Source organism: Protomyctophum bolini (assembly GCF_963924005.1).
Source record: "Protomyctophum bolini genome assembly, chromosome: 8".
Classification (NCBI taxonomy): domain Eukaryota; kingdom Metazoa; phylum Chordata; class Actinopteri; order Myctophiformes; family Myctophidae; genus Protomyctophum; species Protomyctophum bolini.
Genome location: NC_137869.1, coordinates 39,712,785 through 39,733,123, shown reverse-complemented (window position 1 = coordinate 39,733,123; position 20,339 = coordinate 39,712,785). Strand labels below are relative to the sequence as shown.

The following is a 20,339-nucleotide window of genomic DNA, read 5'->3' as shown; positions in this document are numbered from 1 at the left end:
ACCAACTTGAACTTGAACCCCTTTGGTGTTAGGCTGTTAGCATCATGTTATGCTTTAGCTATTGAAAAATAGAAGAACGACTGACATAGAAAAATAGCTTTTTCAGAAAACTGTCAGGATGTAGAAGACATTTGCAGAATCGTTCCCAGGTCAAAATGGGTTAACGATTACATGAATAAATATTGGGTAGCGTAATTGTGGAAAGGGATGAAGCTACACAGTGCACACAAGGTCTCCTTCGGATATTCTAAGAACAACCACTATCCTGTGGTATCACTATTTTTGACCGTTTGACTGAAAAATAAGTACATCTGAACTGAGGGATTGGCTGTATGAAAAGATGATGTACTTATTGTCTATAGCTGCCAATGTTTCGATTAGTCAAATCTTCACAGCGCGTTGTGACCGTTTGTCGCCTGTGATACGTCGGGGACGATCTCAACGAGACGCCTTCTTCATCGATCGCTCGCGTCGCCGGCAGTTGCGGCTGGGGGTGTCACAGCCGTGAGCGGTTCATGAACTGAAATTAATTAATTATATTGAATATATATCGTTTGCTTTCCCCCACCAGGTGTCCAAGAAGAACCTGATGGAGATCGTTAAGAAGCTGATGGTGCACGTGGACAAGGCGGAGGGAACCACGTACAGAGACGAGCTGCTCACCAAGATCATCGACATCTGTAGCCAGAGCAACTACCAATACATCACCAACTTTGAGTGGTTAGTCATTAAGATCCTTGACATCTGTGGCCAGAGCAACTACCAATACATCACCAACTTTGAGTGGTTAGTCATTAAGATGCTCGACATCTGTGGCCAGAGCAACTACCAATACATCACCAACTTTGAGTGGTTAGTCATTAAGATCCTTGACCGCTGTAGCCAGAGCAACTACCAATACATCACCAACTTTGAGTGGTTAGTCCGTTGGGCCAAGTTGAACACCAGAGTTTATGCCCCCTTCCTGTGTCCTGTGTCCTGTATGTCTGTAATTCTCCATTTGCCCTTTTTAGCTTGATTATTGTATTTTGTCATCTTGTAGCTATGTTTACTGCTCCCCTTATCCAGCTCTCTCTTTCAAAATACATGATATTCACCTGCTAAAAGTTAGCTTTTTCTAGCCATTCATATATATATTCATGGGACTAACCTGCTAAAAGTTCGCCTTTACTAGCCGTTCATATATTCATGAATTATGTATCCAATAAAATAAAACAACACACTGCTGCATGCTGGGCTGGTGGAATTTTACATACTATTCATCAGGGACAAACCGTGCCCTAAACCTAGCCTCGTAGTCTGGTATAAATTATTTATCTTTAACCGTACACCTCTCCATATGCGTCTCTTTGTCGTCTTTGCAGGTACATCAGCATCCTGGTGGAGCTGACGCGGCTGGAGGGCACTCGTCACGGCCACCTGATCGCCTCCCAGATGCTGGACGTGGCCATCCGGGTGAAGGCCATCCGGGTCTTCGCCGTGGCCCAGATGGCCACGCTGCTGGACAACGCTCACCTGCTGACCGGCAACACGCAGCGCAACGGCATCTGCGAGGTCCTCTACGCCGCCGCCTGGATCTGTGGCGAGTTCTCGGAGTAGGTTCCATTTGTCTTTTATATCATCTCAGATTTTTGGGGTATAGGGCCGTCTTGTCTGTCACGATTACCAGTTTAACCCATTTTGGACTGAGGTCGATTAAAAAAAGTCTTCTAAATCCTTTTTTTTAAACCCATGTTTCTATGTCAGTGGTGCTCAACCTTTTTCATGTGAAGGACCCCCAGAATTATCTCTATTGGGCAACGGACCCCCATCTCAAAATATGTAGTTCCAGGGACCCCCCCCAGAAGCCAATATTTTGTCAAAAATGTTCGCTCTGAAATATATATTCAAAGATTTGTGTGGTGCCACTCAAAGTGACTACAGGGTTTGGCTTCGCTGGATGCATGTTCCAACCCCTAGTATGTCTGTCAGAAGACGCTGAGGGGTGATTTCACCCGCGTGCCGAAGTGTCCTTGGGCAAGACACTGACTGAACCCCACATTGCCTCCAATGAGTCGCTCGGTGCTAGCTCGCCACCGTCGGTGTGTACATGTGAGAAGTATGTAGTAATGTAGGTTACGGCTAGCTGTCAAGAGTTGTCCATAATTTGTGCGATGGGAATAAAAATGATCGTCAGTTTGGCCCAAATGTGCCAATTCCCACTCTCCTGTCAATCTGTTAATTCAGCTCTAATTCCCTCACGCTCCAACATGATTGACAGCAAACGCATATGTTCCATATTTAATATTTGTGCTGGAGCCTCCGTCTAAGATCTGCTCGGCTTTAATAAAACCCACGTTGCCTTTGTTGTTGACAAAGTGACATGCGTTAACAGCTGTTGGTATGTGGCTGAGGGATGTTGTCACTTAACCCATTCAGACCGGGCACCCATTTTGGTGTTAGCATCATGTTATGCTTTACCTATTGAAAAATAGCAGATCTACAAGCTCATATCGCGCCACCGAGTGGCGCGATACGAGCTTGTAGGTCTGCTATTTTTGAAAAATTCGAAGAACGACTGACATTTTTAGAATCTGATCTCAGGTCAGAATGGATTAATCAGACCAGTGTGTGTCCAGTGGAAACCTCGTATGAATCTGATCTCAGGTCAGAATGGGTTAAATGAACGAAGAAGAAGAAAAAAAACCTCCTACTGTGCTTTCATTTCCAATCTCAGGGGGCTACACAAATAAAGGAGCTTCTTGCACACTGCTGCGTTTTTTTCAGATTAGGTCCTTAGGCAGAATGGTGGAAAAAACAGATAATCTGTACAGATAGAATCTACTGTACAGATATTATGTTCTTAGCTTGCTTATGATTATTGATGACGATTATTTTTATGCATTTGATGTATTACCATGCGTGACCAAGTGGGTCAACACTACCCAGGGCAAGGAGGGATACGACACAGGCAGTTGTTTCTCAAGTAGGCTGTTTTATTCCTCTTAAGCCAGGGCATAACAATGTGAAAGCATCACAAACTCACAATACAAGTTTCCCCAGGAGAGCAGATGTGGCTCTCCACTGTCCGGACAGAGGTTATCTCTGTGTGTTTGTGGAGGTGACTGATTTAACCCGTTGTGCCTTGATCAAGTCCATGCACAACAGGTGCGCAGCCACACCCATAGCTCTGAGTCCAGTTCTAGTTTGACTCAGGCCAGGTGTGACTGCTTAACTCAGTCACCCTCCCTCTCACACCATGTTTTGTTCTTGCTTACTGTAAATCGCTCTGGATTAAGAGCGTCTGCTAAAATGCCTAAATTGTAACGACGTATAGGTTGCAACGGGTCTCGTAACACGTGCACTTATCCTACCCGAAGGATCCACTACTACAGCTCTGCTGCGTGAGGGGCCTTTACGCTTACATCCACCCCTCTCTCTCTCTCTCTCTCTCTCTCTCTCCCTCCCTCTCTCCCTCCCTCCAGACACCTGGAGAACCCCACTCAGACGCTGGAGGCCATGCTGCGGCCCAAGGTGGCCACGCTGCCGGGTCACATCCAGGCGGTGTACGTGCAGAACGCCGCCAAGCTGTTCGCCACGATACTGCGGAGCCAGGAGGGGGGCGGAGCCACCAAGGCGGACGACGGCGGCGGCGGCGGTGGCGTCGCCGCCCAGGAGACCAGCCAGCTGATGATAGACAGGCTGCCGCTGTTCGTCCAGAGCGCCAACCTGGAGGTGCAGGAGAGGGTAAGAGACCGGGGGACGGGGGAAATTTAAAGGAGAATTCCATGCTAGAAGGCTTTCTTAGCTTTCTTTGTAGTTGTTACAAAGAAAGGTGCAAAAACTCCTTATTCGCTATTTCCCCTACCATAAGCCCTCAATGAATTTAATGGGAATTGAATGGGGCTATGGTGTGTTGTGCTAATTCATAGTAAAGTGTGCCGCTTGGGATATTAATTAAATTATGAAGAGAGAATGTATACAAAAAAATAATAATTTTGAGCGATGGAAATAAGCGAATTATTAACACCCCATAGCCCCATTCAATTTAATGCAATTCATTTAGGGCTTATGGTAGGGCTTTTGCACAAAATAACACATGGACCGCTTTGGTGGGGACGTAACAACTACAAAGAAAGGTAAGAAAGCCTTTTAGTATGGAATTCTCCTTTAACTAACTCTGGAGTTACAAATGGATAAATTAACAATGAGGATTGGCCAATACGGCATGTTATGGTAAAAACAACTTTAAAGGTGCCGAATATCGGAACGAATTTCAGAGGACGTAAAAAGAAAATCAAGCTCACGTCATGTCAATCACGTTTGCATACTGCCGCCGAATAATTCGTCCGTATAATGTTTTTTTCGGACCGGCGTCGATTTTATCCACTTTCCGCAGCTGTCTAGTGGGGTGTTAATGGTGACAGGCTGACGGCTATTGATAGCCTATTACTTTCGGATCCGCAAAAACGCCTTTTAATGCTTTTACTTGCGTCATCATTTTCCACAGCCCCCGTCCTGCCAACAGCATTGACACCTTGTGATTCATAGCCAACCATTAACCCACTTTAGGCGGGAACCCCTTTTAGTGTTTTAAACATTGTTATAATTTTGAAAAATAGCAGATCTACAAGCTCATAGCGCGCCACCTACGAGCTTGTAGGTCTGCTATTTTTGAAGATTATTTTTTTTATTTTGAGGTCAGGCCTGTACGGGTTAACTGAACTCGTATCACCGCAGTCCTACCGATTAGGTTACACAACAACACGACACTAATTTGATCGATAGCGGTCGCTAAAGCTCGCTTGCCCATGTCCTCCGTGTCCCTTCCTCCTTCCTGTCTGTCTGGTCGCCAGGCGTCCTGCATCCTGCAGCTGGTGAAGTACATCCAGAAGCTGCAGCAGAAGGACGTGGAGGTGTCCGAGGAGGTCACCGCTCTGTTCGCAGGAGAACTCAACCCCGTGGCCCCCAAGGCGCAGAAGAAAGTGCCTGTCCCCGAAGGGTGAGTGAGAGAACAATCCATCTATGTCTTCTTGCATCTTTGTTTTTTTTCGTTTCGTTCGTATAAGCTGGCACAATAGTAGCCAGTGGGGTCCACCTATGCTTTCTATGGCATAGGCAGCTCCCGGCAGAATCCGCCGGGAGAATCTAGACACAGCTGCATGACATGAGACTGATTAATTAGAGCGAGAGAGAGGAGTGTGTACGGGTGTGCGTGTGTGCTTCAATTTAACAAAGGTGCAGACGATCAGAAATCAGCAGAGAGTGATCGACGTTTGCGCTACTCTATGCCGAATTGAAGTGGACTCGGTCCCAGACTTTTTTCTTTTCTCCCAGGAAATAAAAACGTCTGGGTTTCCGAGGCTAGCACAATAGCAGATTGAATATTATCTATAATTATTACAGTATATTATTATTACATATGACATGCCGGTGGTGCAGTCGGTAGCGATGTCGCCTCGCAGCTTGAAGGTCCCATGTTTGATTCCCGCTGGGGGCGTGTTCTCTCCTCCGCGTCATCGGTGCCCATACACTAGGTGGCGTTGGCAAAAGGGCCTTTCTGTGTGGAGTTCGCATGTTCTCCCTGTGTCCCCTAGGGAAGGGGTTCTCAACGTTTTTTTGGCTGGGGACCTCCGGGAAATGCTTTGGCCATGTCTCGCGAGCTGGTTGGAATAACGTGTTCCTTCCACGCGCTACGTTCTATCGGGGGAAACTCCTCCCTGTTCACTCCTCATGCATTGAAGGAAGCATGAGCTCAGTTTGGGGCTCTCTCCAGGTTGGCAGAGGGAGAGTATAGCGCCCAGGATTAACAGCTTAGGCAATTGGCACTGGGTGAAAAATGGGTTCCAAAAATCGCGGGATATATATATTCTTTTATGTTATAGCTGGCACAATAGCAGATTGGATATTATGATTACATTATCTATAATCTCAGTATATTATGATTATTACATGCCTGTGATGGTAATCGGCTGCTAGAATATGAAGGGGGAAGATAAACGACAACAATATTACAGCCTCACTCAGACTCTCTAAAGTTCTCTCTGGTGGGCGCAAGCTGCATTCAATAACCAATTACTGACCCGTGCAGCTTGGACCTCGACGCGTGGATCAACGAGCCGCCGTCTGAGAGCGAGTCCGAAGACGAGAAGCCGTCGTCGAAGAAGGCCGTGTTCGCCAGGGAGGAGCCCAAACAATCCCGACCGCGTCCCGAGGTGGACGAGAAGGAGCTGGCGCGGGTACGCATGGCTGCACTAATGAGCTCCGTCTCAGAGCTTTGATGTTTCTGTTTTTGTTTTGTTTTTAATGAAGGGAGCATATGGAAGGGTGAATATATATATATATATTATATATATATATATATGCCTTTTGTTTACTCTGGATATTGTGGAAATATTCATAAGTAGGCCAGTATTTAATGCACTGCTTTGGTCTAATAAAAAAGGCCATTTAAATGTAAAGTAATAACACTAAATGACCGGATGAAATGTTTCATAGTTGCTGTTCACTTTATTCGTGTATCACATTCTGTACATTAAAATGCAATGCACTTAAAATGATGGTAATGATAAAATAATTAAACGAAGCCTATGGTGAATATGCCGTCAATCGATATTGTATGTTCATTATGTCTTTATTTAAAATGCTGACATATTATGATGTTCTTCTCCACCACCAGAGGAGAGAAGTCAGGAAGCAGGAGCAGGCCAGCAACCCGTTCTACATCAAGGCCTCGCCGTCCTCTCAGAAGGTACTGTCACAGCCGTGACCCCCAAAATAATCATATTCTCTGAGTCCCCACCCTGGCAAGCATTTGGAATGTAGGAGTCGAGGCATTCAATGTTCGGCTCCACAGATACATATTAAGAAAATAGCAGCTAGCTATTTTCATAGTTTGCCTCTTTCTCATATTATTTGACAATTTGGCCAATCTTTGACCAGTTTTTATTGTATGGTTTGTTGATTACTTTTGACGCAGGAATGGTCTTTTTCCCTTTCCTTCTTTTTGAGGTATGAAAAAGGTCTTAAAAGTCCTTTTAATTTGGTACTTCACTGTCATCTGGAGACCCTCCCAAAATCACCTTGAACCACTGCTGTAACACACTGCTTCTCAGTTTGTGGTCCTATAGGCGGTCGCCAGCTAAATTATTGATTGTTACCAAGTACCAACCAAACAACAGACCAACCAAACAACAGCGGTCTTGATATCGGAAGGTCGCTAGTTCGTATCCCTGGACCGGCACGTTAAAATTACCACCGCTGAAGTGCCCTTGGACAAGGCATTGAACCCCTACCATGAAATGTTCTATGAGCAGGGCCTGGCTGTAAACAAGTTCTTGAGCTTAGTCCATTTACCCTGGGTAAACATAGTACCTTTCCTTTCCTTACCCTTTCCATTCTGGTCTTTAACCCATTTTGGACTGAGGTCGATAAAAAAAAGGCTTCTAAATCCTAAAAAGAAATCTGAAAAACCCATGTTTCTATGTCAGTGGTGATGAACCCCCATCTGAAAATATGTTGTTCCAGGGACCCCCCCAGAAGCCAATATTTTTGTTAAAAATGTTCGTTCTGGAGGGCACTGTGGCCTAATCACTGCTGTAACGCTAGGTGTCCCAGGATGGTATTTGTTAAATTAAACTTTATTTATTTTTTCTGTGCAGGTGTACTAGAGAACAAATTATATTTGTTAAATAAATGTACTATGTACAGTAGGTGTTTGTTAAAGGAATGGTTTTCATGTTGATGTGCAGGTGTACCAGGAGGCGCCCGGAGTGGAGCACATTCCAGTGGTGCAGATTGACCTCAGCGTACCTCTCAAAGTCCCAGGTTAGTGCTACATATTGACCTTTGACCTCAGCATACCTCTCAAAGTCCCAGGTTAGTGGTACAGATTGACCTTTGACCTCAGCGTACCTCTCAAAGTCCCAGGTTAGTGGTACAGATTGACCTTTGACCTCAGCGTACCGCTCAAAGTCCCAGCTTAGTGGCACAGATTGACCTTTGACCTCAGCGTACCTCTCAAAGTCCCAGGTTGGTCAGAATGGTCTCTATAACACTTACTGTGGAACCCCATCATTTTGGTTTACCTTTCACATGGATGGATGATTGTATTTTATCAGCTTGACAAACACCATAGACGAGGACTGGGGCCTGGGCCTGGTGACTAGGGCTGTCACGGTCACACATTGAAGTTGACGATTAGTTGTCACACACAATAATTGCGAGAGAATTGTAGAGAATTCTGTTTGGCTTTTAGGCTTCGTAATGAAAAAGGTGCACAGGGGAGATATGACAAATAACTGAAATATAGCAAGTAATTACTGGCCTTTTCATACTTCAAAAAAAGCAGAAATAGCAGATCTACAAGTTTACAATGCGTGACATTTCGGCAATTTTTGTATGAATGTATGAACTTTTTTCAACATGGACATGATTATGACCACTATGACAAAATAATTGCGATAATCCCAAGTAATTGCGATCAGACGATTATGTAATATTGTGACGGACGACGATGTAATAATGTGACGGGCCTAACTGTTTTCCTGCCAGGCTTGCCCATGTCTGACCAGTACGTGAAGCTGGAGGAGGAGCGAAGGCAGAAGGACAAGAAGAAGAAGGACAAGAAGAAGAGGAAAGAGAAAGGAGGAGGAGGAGGAAGACGAGGGAGGAAGCACGACTCGGGACCCGAGAGCGAGGAAGACATCACGCCAGCTCAGGTGGTGGACATCGTTACGGAGGAGATGCCAGAGGTACACTACTTTACGCCTGAATATAAATCACCATTTTGCTTGGAAAGAAAAACTGGCAACCTGGCTGAGTGGCCATTTACTAGTAACCTGACGCTGCCAGATGAGGGCGGTATTGCGGAAACATATTCCCCAACACAACACTCATCTGGGATCTCTGACGGAGTTGAGCCCTGAGTCAGATCTGCTTCGTACCGAACCAATCAGCGTGAGCTAAAGGCGGGATGCGGATGTGACGGTATATAGACACGTCGATATGATTGGTTGTGTTTGCACGCCCACACGGTGATAGACAGACGCTCCCATCCAATCATCTACCATGTATCTTGAAAAAAAGGAACAGCCCCGTCATCGAATTTGCTTCCGCGATCCCAGATCCAAATAAGCTGTGAAACAAATTTGTGTAGCAAGCTTTTTGGATCTGGCAGCGTCAGGTTAATTTACTAGTTCCGTTTTCATGCAATGCAATGCACTGCACTGTCTGCTGCTGTAGTTGTGGATGTATGTTTTTTTTAACGAGGTGAAACTGATACAACCAAAGCCAATGGAAAGATGCATTTATGGACATTTTCTCTGCGAAAATGTACTCTTTCTGAGGAGAGAACGCTACTCTTTCTGAGTGACACATGATGTAAACGGCGCAGCTTTTAGCTTTGTTTAATGGGATTTGCGTATCGGTGAATTTGGCGACGGCCTGATCGAGTCAATCGGATAGGTAATCGTACGATTTTGACTGCCCACCGATCGAACGGAGCCACTCCACTTATAATGGAAGTGGTCGGCGGGGATTTTAATTTGTTGTTGTTGTTTTTGCCCTGCATTAGAATGCCTTACCCAGCGATGATGACGACAAAGACCCCAACGACCCCCACAAAGCCCTGGACATCGACTTGGACAAGTGAGTTCACCCCACTCTGGTCTTTACTGTAAATAAGTATACACACTACACCCGCTCTGCTTCCACAATCAGGCATTCAGGGCCTTGGTTTGACGTATTTCCACATTCAAATTGAATATAAAAGTGTGACTGAGCGCAGGGTAGCAGTTGATTTGTGTGATATGACATGACAGGCTGACGTGACAAATTAATAAAAATGTATACTACCGTAATCAACATTAATAATGTTGACGGAGCCTTTATAATATGGTTATCAATCCCAGTCTAATCACCCCTCGGGTGTGATGTGAGGTGATCAGTGGTGATTATGTGCACCTGCGCACTGTCACCACTCCTTTAAAAGACACTGACATTCACAAACTCTTCACACTGATGAAGGCTGGATAGGCCGAAACGTCTTCTCTGTGATGTAGAGAAATAATAAACCATCTGGAAATGCGATATTGGTGTGTGTACAACCCATTTTGTTTTGAGCGGATAACGCATCATAAGTCAGAGCGCGCGGTGGACGGTGGTCACGAGAAAAGTAAAAAATGAATACATCAAATGTTTCAATAAACGTAACTTCTCTTGCCCTCAGAGTTAAAGTTACAATCACTGATGCTGCTTTAGTGGTGAGAGAGATGCATCCAATTGCATAACATTACTGTCAAGAAAGGCAAATAAGATTTTGGGGGAATGATAACTGATGATTTAACGCCAACCTAACTTTCTACTGCTAAGGCAGGAGACGAGACACGCATTTTTACTTCGATTTTTTATTATTTTTATTTTTATTAGCTGGAATTCTTGAGCGCGTCGGTCTGATGATGATGATGAGTCAGCAATGGCTCCGTCTCCGTTCACTCATTATGGTGCTTTTGCTTTCTGCTTCTCTCTCTCTCACGCCACACACACACCCACCCACTGCCCTGCCCCATAACACCCCCCTCTTCTGTCTGGTTCAGCGTGGTGGCCAAGGCAGGGCGCAGGTGAGTAGCATCCCCAGCCGCAGGATTCAGACTCCGACACTAGACGGATTGCTGTTCTGCTCGCTTGCCTGACATCTTTTCTTTCCTCTCTCCCTCACACTCTCTCTCTCTAAACTTGTATAACGTTCTCCTTCCAAAGTTCCATAAACATAGTGTTATTTTCTTCTTCTCCTTCCATAAACATAATAGTACTCCTCTTCTTCTCATCTTGGTTGCAGTGCCTGGGTTGCTGTTTTTTGCTCACTTTTTTTTGCCTAACATTTTAACATTTGGTTTTATCTACCATCTCAGGAAATTATAATAATCTTACTGTGTTATATTTAATATTTTGTTGACTTTACCCTATACCACTTTGTTTTGACCCCTTCTACCTTAACATTCACTTGAGAATATCGGCAGTGGGATTGTGTGTAATTATTGGCACATTGTTTGTGAAAACCTCTTCAAAACATGACCAAAAAAAGACTAGATTGCTTTTTTTAATGAAAATGTGTTGGGCATTATTAATACATTGATCTCTCTCTGATCACTGCTGATGTTCTCAAGGCCTCATGGGTATCGACTTGCCTCTCATGACCGGGTTGCCTAAAAGCATGTTAATCCCCGATGATTGTCCACTTTTGTTCTGAAAAAATGCTTTTTCAGGAGCTGCAACTCTGTTGCCTCGGTCGTAGAACCTCTGCTCTGATCTTCCTTAATTGATTCATTTAATAACGTATTACTAGACTATCCTTACTTCCAAAATGTTGTCAGCTCTTCCCTTGAGGTGTGCACACTTTAAGTTAAAATAGTTTCAGACGTACATGTACTTTAAGATCATCTCCATGACTTTGGCATGGATATTAAATGAGGGCTAATATCACATAGAATGGGTATAGAATAAACATATTTAAGATTCCTTACAGTCAACGATATCGGAGGCGAATTGGGCTGTGCATTCACTGCTATGAATTGAGGGTGATTGATTGGATGAGCACTGAAGGCATGGACACGGGTCTTTACAGAGGATGGCCAGCAGGGGGCTCCAGTGCACATGGTTAACTCCTGCTTCCAGGATAAGGTTCACTGTGGAGGAATTTGACAATGGAAGTCACAATAGTCTGGCTTTCTGCATGAGTGTCCCACCATCGCGCCCCCAAGAGGATGGCTTAAATCAACGGTCTGAGAGTCTTGATGCTGCGGCACAATGCTGACAATGCACTTTTGAATAGAGTTCACGATGGGTCCCCTCTCCTTTTGATACTTTGTGCCAGACGGGCGAAGAGAAAGCCAGCCAGTAAAAAGTGGCTGCCTTATTCGGAGCTTTTGGATTCGTACAAAATATTAGAATGAACAAGGCCGGGGGGGGGGGGAAGAGAAATGTCTGTGTGGGTCCTCTGTGATTTGAAGCGTTTGCTCCGTTTTCTTCACATTCTTCCGCCGTGGTGTGAAAACTCACCTTGTCAGATCTCCACCGTAGCGGCCCGTAGAAGTTGCCGTATAGCTCTCCTCTCGCCCCCAAACTCGACGACCTTGCGGGCTCATGCAAAGGCTACAGTATGTCGTCTACTGTAGATGGCATGTTAATGTAGACAGATGCCAGGTCATGATTGATCTAGTTTCAAATGTATGGATAATCTACTGTTACTCGGTTTACTCATGATCCCGAGATGACTACTTCTATGCGTTTGAAGTATATATCACCTTGTGGTGTTCTTGCTTGTTGTAAGTCGCCCTGGATTAAGAGTGTCAGTCAAATGCCTAGATCTTCTTAACTAATAGTTTTAGTAATTGTGTCATAGCCCCAAATGGGTATGGACCAGGGGGGCAGTCAGACGGATATTTTGTGAAGCCACTAAGGAAATGAAAGTTCATATAATGGCCTGTTGTGGCGCTGTCATTGGGCTCAAAAAAACCCATAGCCCCATAGAAGTCCATGTATTTGGGCCCAACTTCACCTAGACTGTATTACCTTAATAAACATGGTCATGAATACTTTTTGCTTCCAGTCACTAGTTTAAAGTCTCATTTCTAATGTCATAATATTCTTTTTGGAAAATTATGGTCCCATTTATTAAAAAAATGACCATAAAGTCGCGCATGTTCTGAGGGGCGTGGCTACCGTTACAGTCTATGAACGGGATCCCCCACCCACTCGAGTCAAAATAAAAACCAACGAAGAAGAAGGGGGAAGTCCCGCCTCGTTGTCTGGGCCAGCCAATGGGCCAGCTGGCCTGAACTGGGCCAAAACGGATCTAGAAAGATGGCGACTTCCATTGCAAGGACTGACAGGCTTCATTTTACGTTCACGTTAGACCCGCGGAACGCTTTGTCCATATTTTTTACAGTCTATGGTATGGACTAGTTCAGTGGTTTTCAACTTTTTTCATATCGAGGCCCAATTATGTATTCTGCATTTGAGCCGCGGACCACAATTTGAGGAGGACCCAAAAAAACGTTGAATATTTTGTTGCTGTTGGATACGATTACAGTATTTTCCACCATTCCGTGCTGTATTGATGTGGAGATAATAGGCAAACGTTGATCAAAAATAACAATTCTTCCATTCTTCTAGTTCTCTAATTATGTTTAACAATAATGTTACTCTTGAGAGCGTCGAATGAAATGAAATGGTTTCATTTGACGGCGCTCTCAAGAGTAAAAAGCTCTATTGGGGTCCACTTGGTCACCAACTCTCCCATAATTTAGCTGGGGACCACCTGGAACCCCCTCAAGGACCACGGGTTGAGAACCACTGGACTCGTCGTAAATAGTTTTCTGTGTGTGTGTGTGTGTGTGTGTGTGTGTGTGTTGCACACTGCAGGCCCCTGGAGGACAGCGACAAGCTGCCGGTCCGCTCCCACCGCCCCGACTCCCTGAAGACGAGCCCCGTCTCAGACGCAGGAGGAGACGTGGTGGAGGCCGCCGCCCCGCCGCCGGAGGCCAAGAAGAAGAGCAGCAAGGAGAAGGAGAAGAAGAAGAAGGACAAGGACAAGGATAGAAAGGTATGCGTATTTTTTGGACCCATCGGGGGGGGGGGGGGGGGGGGCCCTATTTTGCACGTCTCATACAGACGGCCTTATACGTCTATGGTTTTAAGTACCCAGGCCTTATGACTTAACTTAAGACCTGGAGGCGTGGCCAATGCTATTTGGCTGTTTTTAAGTGGCCAAACCACATTGGCCACGCCTCCAGGTCTTAAGTTAAAGGCATAAGACCTGGTACTTTAGACACGCAAAATAGTGCCCATTGACCTATAGGGCAGGGTTATTCAACTGGCCAAATGCGGCCCCCGTGGGGTGCCACCTAGTGGCCCTTGGAACAATTAAAAAAAAAATATATATATATATATTTTTTTTTTTTGAGAGAGCTAATGAAAGTTACAGATATGGTGTGTGCGATATTTAGTGTGAGATGAGACGGTAATCCTTAAACATATTCTATAATATTCAAGGGTGTGTGTGTGTGTGTGTCTATTTATTTGTCTCAAAGGTCAAATGCGATATACTTTGTGATATACCACAAAAGAAAACTCACTTGGCAGGCCAGTTGAAACTGATTTATCGGTTTGATTCTTTGCATAGCTACTGCACTCTGGCTTTGTCGTGGGTTGAGACATGCCTTTCCATTCCTGGACCAGATTCTCATAACGTGAGCTATGACATCTGATGAGATCATTCCTTTCCTATTCTGCCCGTCTGAATATATTTGGTTATTAAATGGTTGTTGTGAGAGATTTCCCCAGGAGAAAGTCTATTGGCAATGTCAACCACTTTGTGTTCATTTTGGAGCGGTGCCTGACCTAATCCAATGACTGGCTGTGTGTGTATGTCTGTCTGGCTGAGTACGAGGCCAACAGGCCAGTCACACTGAGCACTATAACTGCAGCCAGCCAGCGGCGTCGTCGTTGAGCGCCGCTCAGTTCACATGTGGTGTGATTTAGTTATTTATTTATTTTACTCGTGTTTTCAACAGAAGGGCAAAGAAGAGAAGAAGAAGAAGAAACATAAACACGAGGAAGGCCCAGACCTCATGGGCGTTCAGCCAGACGAGCCTGTCGTCGTCCAATCGGAGGAGAGCAACGAGGTGGTAGTGGCGCCGCCCCCGCCGCCGCCGCCGCCCGCCTCCACCAACGCTGAGGTATGTGACGTCACAGTGGGGGGGGGGAGGGGCTAGCGGGTGTATTCCAGCCTAGTCCATATACAAAAGGGGAGGCTCTGGTTTCACTTGACCTGGAATTCTGATGGAGCGTTAAAACAGTTTTATGAGCAGTTCCCTGTAGGCCAGGTGTAGCTAATGCAGTGCTGAGGTGTAAAGTTGCGCTTAATGGTACACCTCGGTAATCGCTGTGCCCATGGCACCCCCCCCCCCCCCCCCTCTGTGGATTGGTCTCTACGAGGGCTCATGTTTCTTCTGACTGACGTTTGTGCGGGCAGGCGCGTCGCTTCAGATCATTTCCATTTGACTTAACATTGCCATTGCTTCTCCCCTAACTTCTCCCCTTCCTTTTTTTTCCCTCAATTGGTTAATAGTGATCAAATCAAGTATCGGTTCCCATCCCTGCTATAGCTGAAGCTCCCCCTCGGTATAGTCTCCTCGCCAAATACTTGATTTATTCATGAAACCGAACAGTGTACGCCTCTGTATCCACTTTCATGAATAGTAGTACCGAGACAGAGAACCTGTTCACCCCTAACCCTTTCACCTGCTCCCCCCCCCCCCTCCCTCCCTCTTCCCTTCCCTGCTCTAGGTTTCGGATCTGGATTTCTGGCTCTCAAACGCTCCAGTGCCCTCTATCTCCCAGGTTGAGTCTCTCTCTCTCTCTCTGTCTTCTCTCCTTCTCTGCTCTCCACTACTAGGCCTGTCACAATTATTAAGATCAACTATTTCCACCATGTTTTGGAAATGACAAATGTGTCAGTGATTTCGTTGTACATTTAAGTTAGTTGTCACATCTGCCCTGTGCAATTTGTGATTGATTACGAATCCTAAAAGCCACACTGTAAATTGTAACTGTTCCAATGCTCAATGCAAAAGACAACACAATTAAATGAGTGAATTGTTTGTGTGACCATTAATCGTCGACTTAAACGTGTAATTGTGACAGCCCTACTGCTCTCCACTCCTTCTCCCATGTGCACACACACACACACACACACGCTGCTCTTTCATAACGCCATGTGTTTTCTCTGTGATCTATGTCCTAGCTGTGTCCCCTGGCAATACATTCCCCCTCCCCTGCCTCTTTTTAGCTTTGTTGTGTCACCAGCGTTTTAGCTTTGTTTTCTACCGTTTGTCTGCTTGTCTCACATTCACACACAACTTCCTCCCTTTCACAGGTCACCTAACTCACCTCTCTCATTGTACACGTGTGACTGTGTGTGTGTGTGTGTGTGTGTGTGTGTGTGTGTGTGTGTGTGTGTGTGTGTGACTGTGTGTGTGTCAGTTCATGCTCTTCCCCTCTCGTTTATGTTGCTCATTGCGTGCTGTGTTGGTGATAAGGTCGCGGTAGCTGTTGTGTGGTTTATTGTTTTGTTATTGTGTTGCCGATGGTAATAACAGTCAAGCGGATGGCGGGCTGACATTCTCTGGAACCTAGCCTAGAGTCGGTTCCTGTCTGTCCTCCTGTACTGCCACACACACACACACACGTGTTCTTTGGCTGCCTGCTCCATGAACACTTATGGTGTATCTGTGTATCCGCTTGTTGGGTTTCTTTTGGGTTGTTCTTGTTTTTTTGAGGGGTGCTGGCCCCTCCCAACGTCTGGCTTTCAGACATGACGTCATGTGAAAACCAAGTCTATGGACGTTTTAAATAATGTTTGCTTTTAAAGCATGCCCCTGTGATGTACAAAAGCAAACAAATGCGCCCTTCACTTCACACAAGTGTGATTTTATTTTTCTTTCATTGTTCGTTTTGGGTTTTTTCAGTTTGTTACAAAACTCATTGTTCATATTGGATATGTAATTGAAAGTGACTTTTTTTTTTTTTTTAATGCACATGCTGCATTCTTACCTCAAGCGTTGCTTGAGGTGCTGGCTTCTGTTATGTACCAGCAGGAGCAGCCCCCTGACTGTGTATTTATAGAGCAGCTGTTACCCAGCTGTTAAATAAGGGGACAGGTGGTGGTGGTATGACTGAGACTGGACTGCACTCTCTGAACATAAATAGGGCAAAGGGCCGTAAAGCGCTAGTATGGGGCGAAATGCTATTGTCTCCTAAACATGAAGCAAATGTACATGGCTTCACACATGTCGTCCGCTCCAATTTTCCATAGCCTGTCTGTCTGGGTGGTGTGAAGGTCAAGCACTCCTCCAGCACTGCACTGACCAGGGTTCAGTTCCTGTTTATTCGGCCCGGATATCGGAACGAATTTTGGAGAAAGAAATCTCACTTTATGTCCATCGTCATTTGCACACTGCTGCCAAATATTTCGTCCGTGCAAGGGTTTTTTTTTCTGACCGTGGCCGATTTGATCCTCTAGTGGTGTGTTGGTGACAGGTTGACGGCTAGAGAGAGCCTACTGCTTTCCGCAAAACACAGCGGAAAAAACGCACCAGTAGTGCAGTAGGTCAGTGAACCACCTTCACTGACTTTACTGCACTATTGCTAGGTGGTGGAGGTGCCTGGTGAGCAGGGGAGGGCACCTGGCGGAGTTGGTGTGAACGTCTGTGTGCGTTTTGCAGCTGGTGACTCATGTGTATCGAAGGAGGCGCGTGGTTGTCTCCACACCCTCCCTCGGCCAACAGCAGTGGGGGGTTAGCAGCAATAACAGGCAATACTGCAGTATACACATGGGGAAATTGCCAATGATTAAATTGGGCTGAAAATGGGGCAATCTTGTGTGAGGTTCCAAGAAATTCTGTTTTTCCAACACGTGATAAATCAGTCAGTCCTTGAGGAAATGTAGCTCTAATGTCCACGTGATGAATGCCAGGATAGGCTTCAACGTGCCTTCCATTCCCCCCCACCTGTTTTCACGTGGCTTGTCATAACGCAGAATTAGACATACATGGAGCCTAGGACTCCCATGTACTGTATATACAGTACCACACCTTTGTGATTGAATGACTGGATGACCTCACTAACTAACCTCACTTGACAAGGCAATAACAATTATCGGGCTGGGCAAAGATTTATCGTTTCGAAACGGATACTTGGAACCAATAACCGACTTCTAGAACTGGATAATCAAGGAGATTATCATTTGTTTTCTCATACGAATCAACACGGAGGGAGAAAAAAAAGTATTTATAATCGACTAAATCTCTGATTTACCACGTAGCCCTGTTGTGATCTTGTAGGTCTGCTATTTTTTTTAGCATTTTATCCTTCATTAAATCGTTCATTAATCTTAATCGAGGCAAACGTTTCAAGTAATCGTGAAAATATTGATTTGAGAAATTGTATCGCCCGGCCCTATCGCATGTGTTTTTATGTGCACATTTTCTCCTTAACTCGTGTAAACATGTTCTGTGTGTGAATGTATGTGTGTGTGTGTGTGTGTGTGTGTGTGTGTGTCTGAACAGGAAGCCGCGGTAGCAGTAGCGTCCCCCGTGGCCCCCCAGGCAGCATCTGGTGCCGTGGACTCGGAGCCCGACGAGTCCAAAGACGCAGAGACGGAGGAGACTGTGAGTCACCGCCCGCTGATGATGATAATTGCGAGACGGAAGTCTTAGCAGCGTTGCTTAACCCATTCTGACCTGAGATCAGATTCATACGAGGTTTCCACTAGGACACACACTGGTCTGATGAACCCATTCTGACCTGAGATCAGATTCTAAAAATGTCATTTTTTGTCGATTTTTCAAAAAATAGCAGACCTACAAGCTCGTAGCGCGCCACTCGGTGGCGCGCTATGAGCTTGTAGATCTGCTATTTTTCAATAGCTAAAGCATGACATGATGCTAACACCAAAACGGGTTCCCGGTCAGAATGGGTTAAGGATTACAGACGGTCTAGAGAGCGGCCTGGCGGCTGACAGGATGCGGGTTTATTGACATTTTTTGGCACACACACGTGTGTTGCTTTGTACTGTACACAACATGCTGCGGATGTACTGGGGCTACGTTTTTTTTTTTTTGGGTTGTTGTTGTTGCAGAGAGTGTTTCTACTCTCGACGTCCTGTTAACTGATACTAGGCGCGGATGTGCATCTGCTGTGTGCGGCCAGTCTCGTGCGTTATCTTACAGTCCGGAAACCCTTCATAATGATAAGCACGCACGGCGACCTCACAATCTGTGACGGTCACACTTTGAGCCTGCTTGATTTACTGACCGACCCCGGGCGCTGTCGTGCCGTCGCGTCTCACTTTTCACTTCTCTTCCTCCTGCTTGTTTGGCGTTCCGTCATCGTAAAGCATAGACATAGAAAGGTAGAGATGCCTCCTTGGGCTCTGGGGGTGTCTGTGCAGAAGTGAGGGCAAGCTTCCTTGGTTGGTGAGGCTAGTGCTTCACAGAAGCTTCCATGTACGTCACAGAGAGGATATTAAGGCTAGAAGCTTCCAGAAGCTTCCATGTACGTCACAGAGAGGACATTAAGGCTAGTGCTTCACAGAAGCTTCCATGTACGTCACAGAGAGGACATTAAGGCTAGTGCTTCACAGAAGCTTCCATGTACGTCACAGAGAGGACATTAAGGCTAGTGCTTCACAGAAGCTTCCATGTACGTCACAGAGAGGACATTAAGGCTAGTGCTTCACAGAAGCTTCCATGTACGTCACAGAGAGGACATTGGGGTCCTGGAGAGTCCCCGAATGTCCTGGCAAAGACGTGCTGTGATAGGCCAGTAGTTGAGTGGCATCGTTGCCTTCCGCACTTCCGGCACACTTCCGTTCCGCCCCTCACGTCGATGCACATGACTCCAACCAAACAAACTGCAGCGCATCTATTTTCTTCTTTATATATATATATATATATATATATATCTATGGCTTGTTCTGTCGCCAGAAGTCCTCCAAGCACAAGAAGAAGAAGGTGAAGAAGGAGAAGGAGGAGAAGGAGAAGAAGAAGAAGAAGAAGAAGCACCACCACCATCACCACCACAGCGACGGAGGAGGAGGGGAGGAGTCTGTGCAGAACGGCACCGTGGAGGACGAGGAGGAGGAGCCTCTGCCGGTCAGTGGTGTGTGTGTGTGTGTGTGTGTGTGTGTGTGTGTGTGTGTGTGCGCACGGCAATAGGCGGCAACCGTTTCCGATTCAGAGGGCTACGATTCGGTTATAAATCGATTGCCGATGTGTCACAAATTCACAATGCATCTCAATCTCCAATACATGATTGATTTCCTCCTCACTGTGTGACTAATAAACAAAGTGCTGCTTTCTAATGATCCATAAATCGCGATGAATGATCCATAGTGAAAACAGATCAATTTACTTCCATTATCTTTTACTAAACACTACAAACAAACTATAGTGTTTTTAGAGATTGATCTTATGTGGCTTTAAAACCCTTGCTCCAACACTGAAATACTGTAGTTTTCGAACTGGATCACGTCAGAGTTTTTCATACGCAACTCAGTTACAGTATAAGGAAGTGACGGATGCATTTCCTAATGCATTTCCTAACTTAATATCGGGGGAAATATGAGGTCACTGATGACCTCTATGTCACCGAATGATTGTTGTGTCAATAGATAGTGTTTCAAGACACTGCAACGTTAACCTTTTGACCCCCTCACATCGTGAACGCCTCCTCCTGTAATCTTTGAACGGTAGACTTTCAGACACACGCTGCTTGGTTCATTGTACGCATCGGCAGAG

At 45.6% G+C, this 20,339-nt stretch overlaps 1 protein-coding gene across 6 annotated transcripts in view; it reads left to right on the top strand.

Annotated features, from left to right (window-relative positions):
* The window catches only part of ap3d1 (adaptor related protein complex 3 subunit delta 1), a 47,217-nt gene that overhangs the window by 16,154 nt on the left and 10,724 nt on the right, over nucleotides 1-20,339 (top strand). For 2 of the 6 annotated variants that reach the window (XM_080771030.1, XM_080771027.1), the window contains exons 13-27: nucleotides 572-720; nucleotides 1,365-1,595; nucleotides 3,465-3,726; nucleotides 4,836-4,981; nucleotides 6,071-6,218; nucleotides 6,659-6,730; nucleotides 7,731-7,806; nucleotides 8,533-8,732; nucleotides 9,554-9,627; nucleotides 10,575-10,598; nucleotides 13,402-13,582; nucleotides 14,553-14,717; nucleotides 15,328-15,381; nucleotides 18,108-18,209; nucleotides 19,527-19,694. In XM_080771030.1, coding sequence (XP_080627156.1) covers nucleotides 572-720; nucleotides 1,365-1,595; nucleotides 3,465-3,726; nucleotides 4,836-4,981; nucleotides 6,071-6,218; nucleotides 6,659-6,730; nucleotides 7,731-7,806; nucleotides 8,533-8,732; nucleotides 9,554-9,627; nucleotides 10,575-10,598; nucleotides 13,402-13,582; nucleotides 14,553-14,717; nucleotides 15,328-15,381; nucleotides 18,108-18,209; nucleotides 19,527-19,694 — 2,052 coding nt within the window. The remainder of the gene's footprint in view (nucleotides 1-571; nucleotides 721-1,364; nucleotides 1,596-3,464; nucleotides 3,727-4,835; nucleotides 4,982-6,070; nucleotides 6,219-6,658; nucleotides 6,731-7,730; nucleotides 7,807-8,532; nucleotides 8,733-9,553; nucleotides 9,628-10,574; nucleotides 10,599-13,401; nucleotides 13,583-14,552; nucleotides 14,718-15,327; nucleotides 15,382-18,107; nucleotides 18,210-19,526; nucleotides 19,695-20,339) is intronic. The other 4 variants (XM_080771032.1, XM_080771029.1, XM_080771028.1 and 1 more) reach the window with 3 other exon arrangements.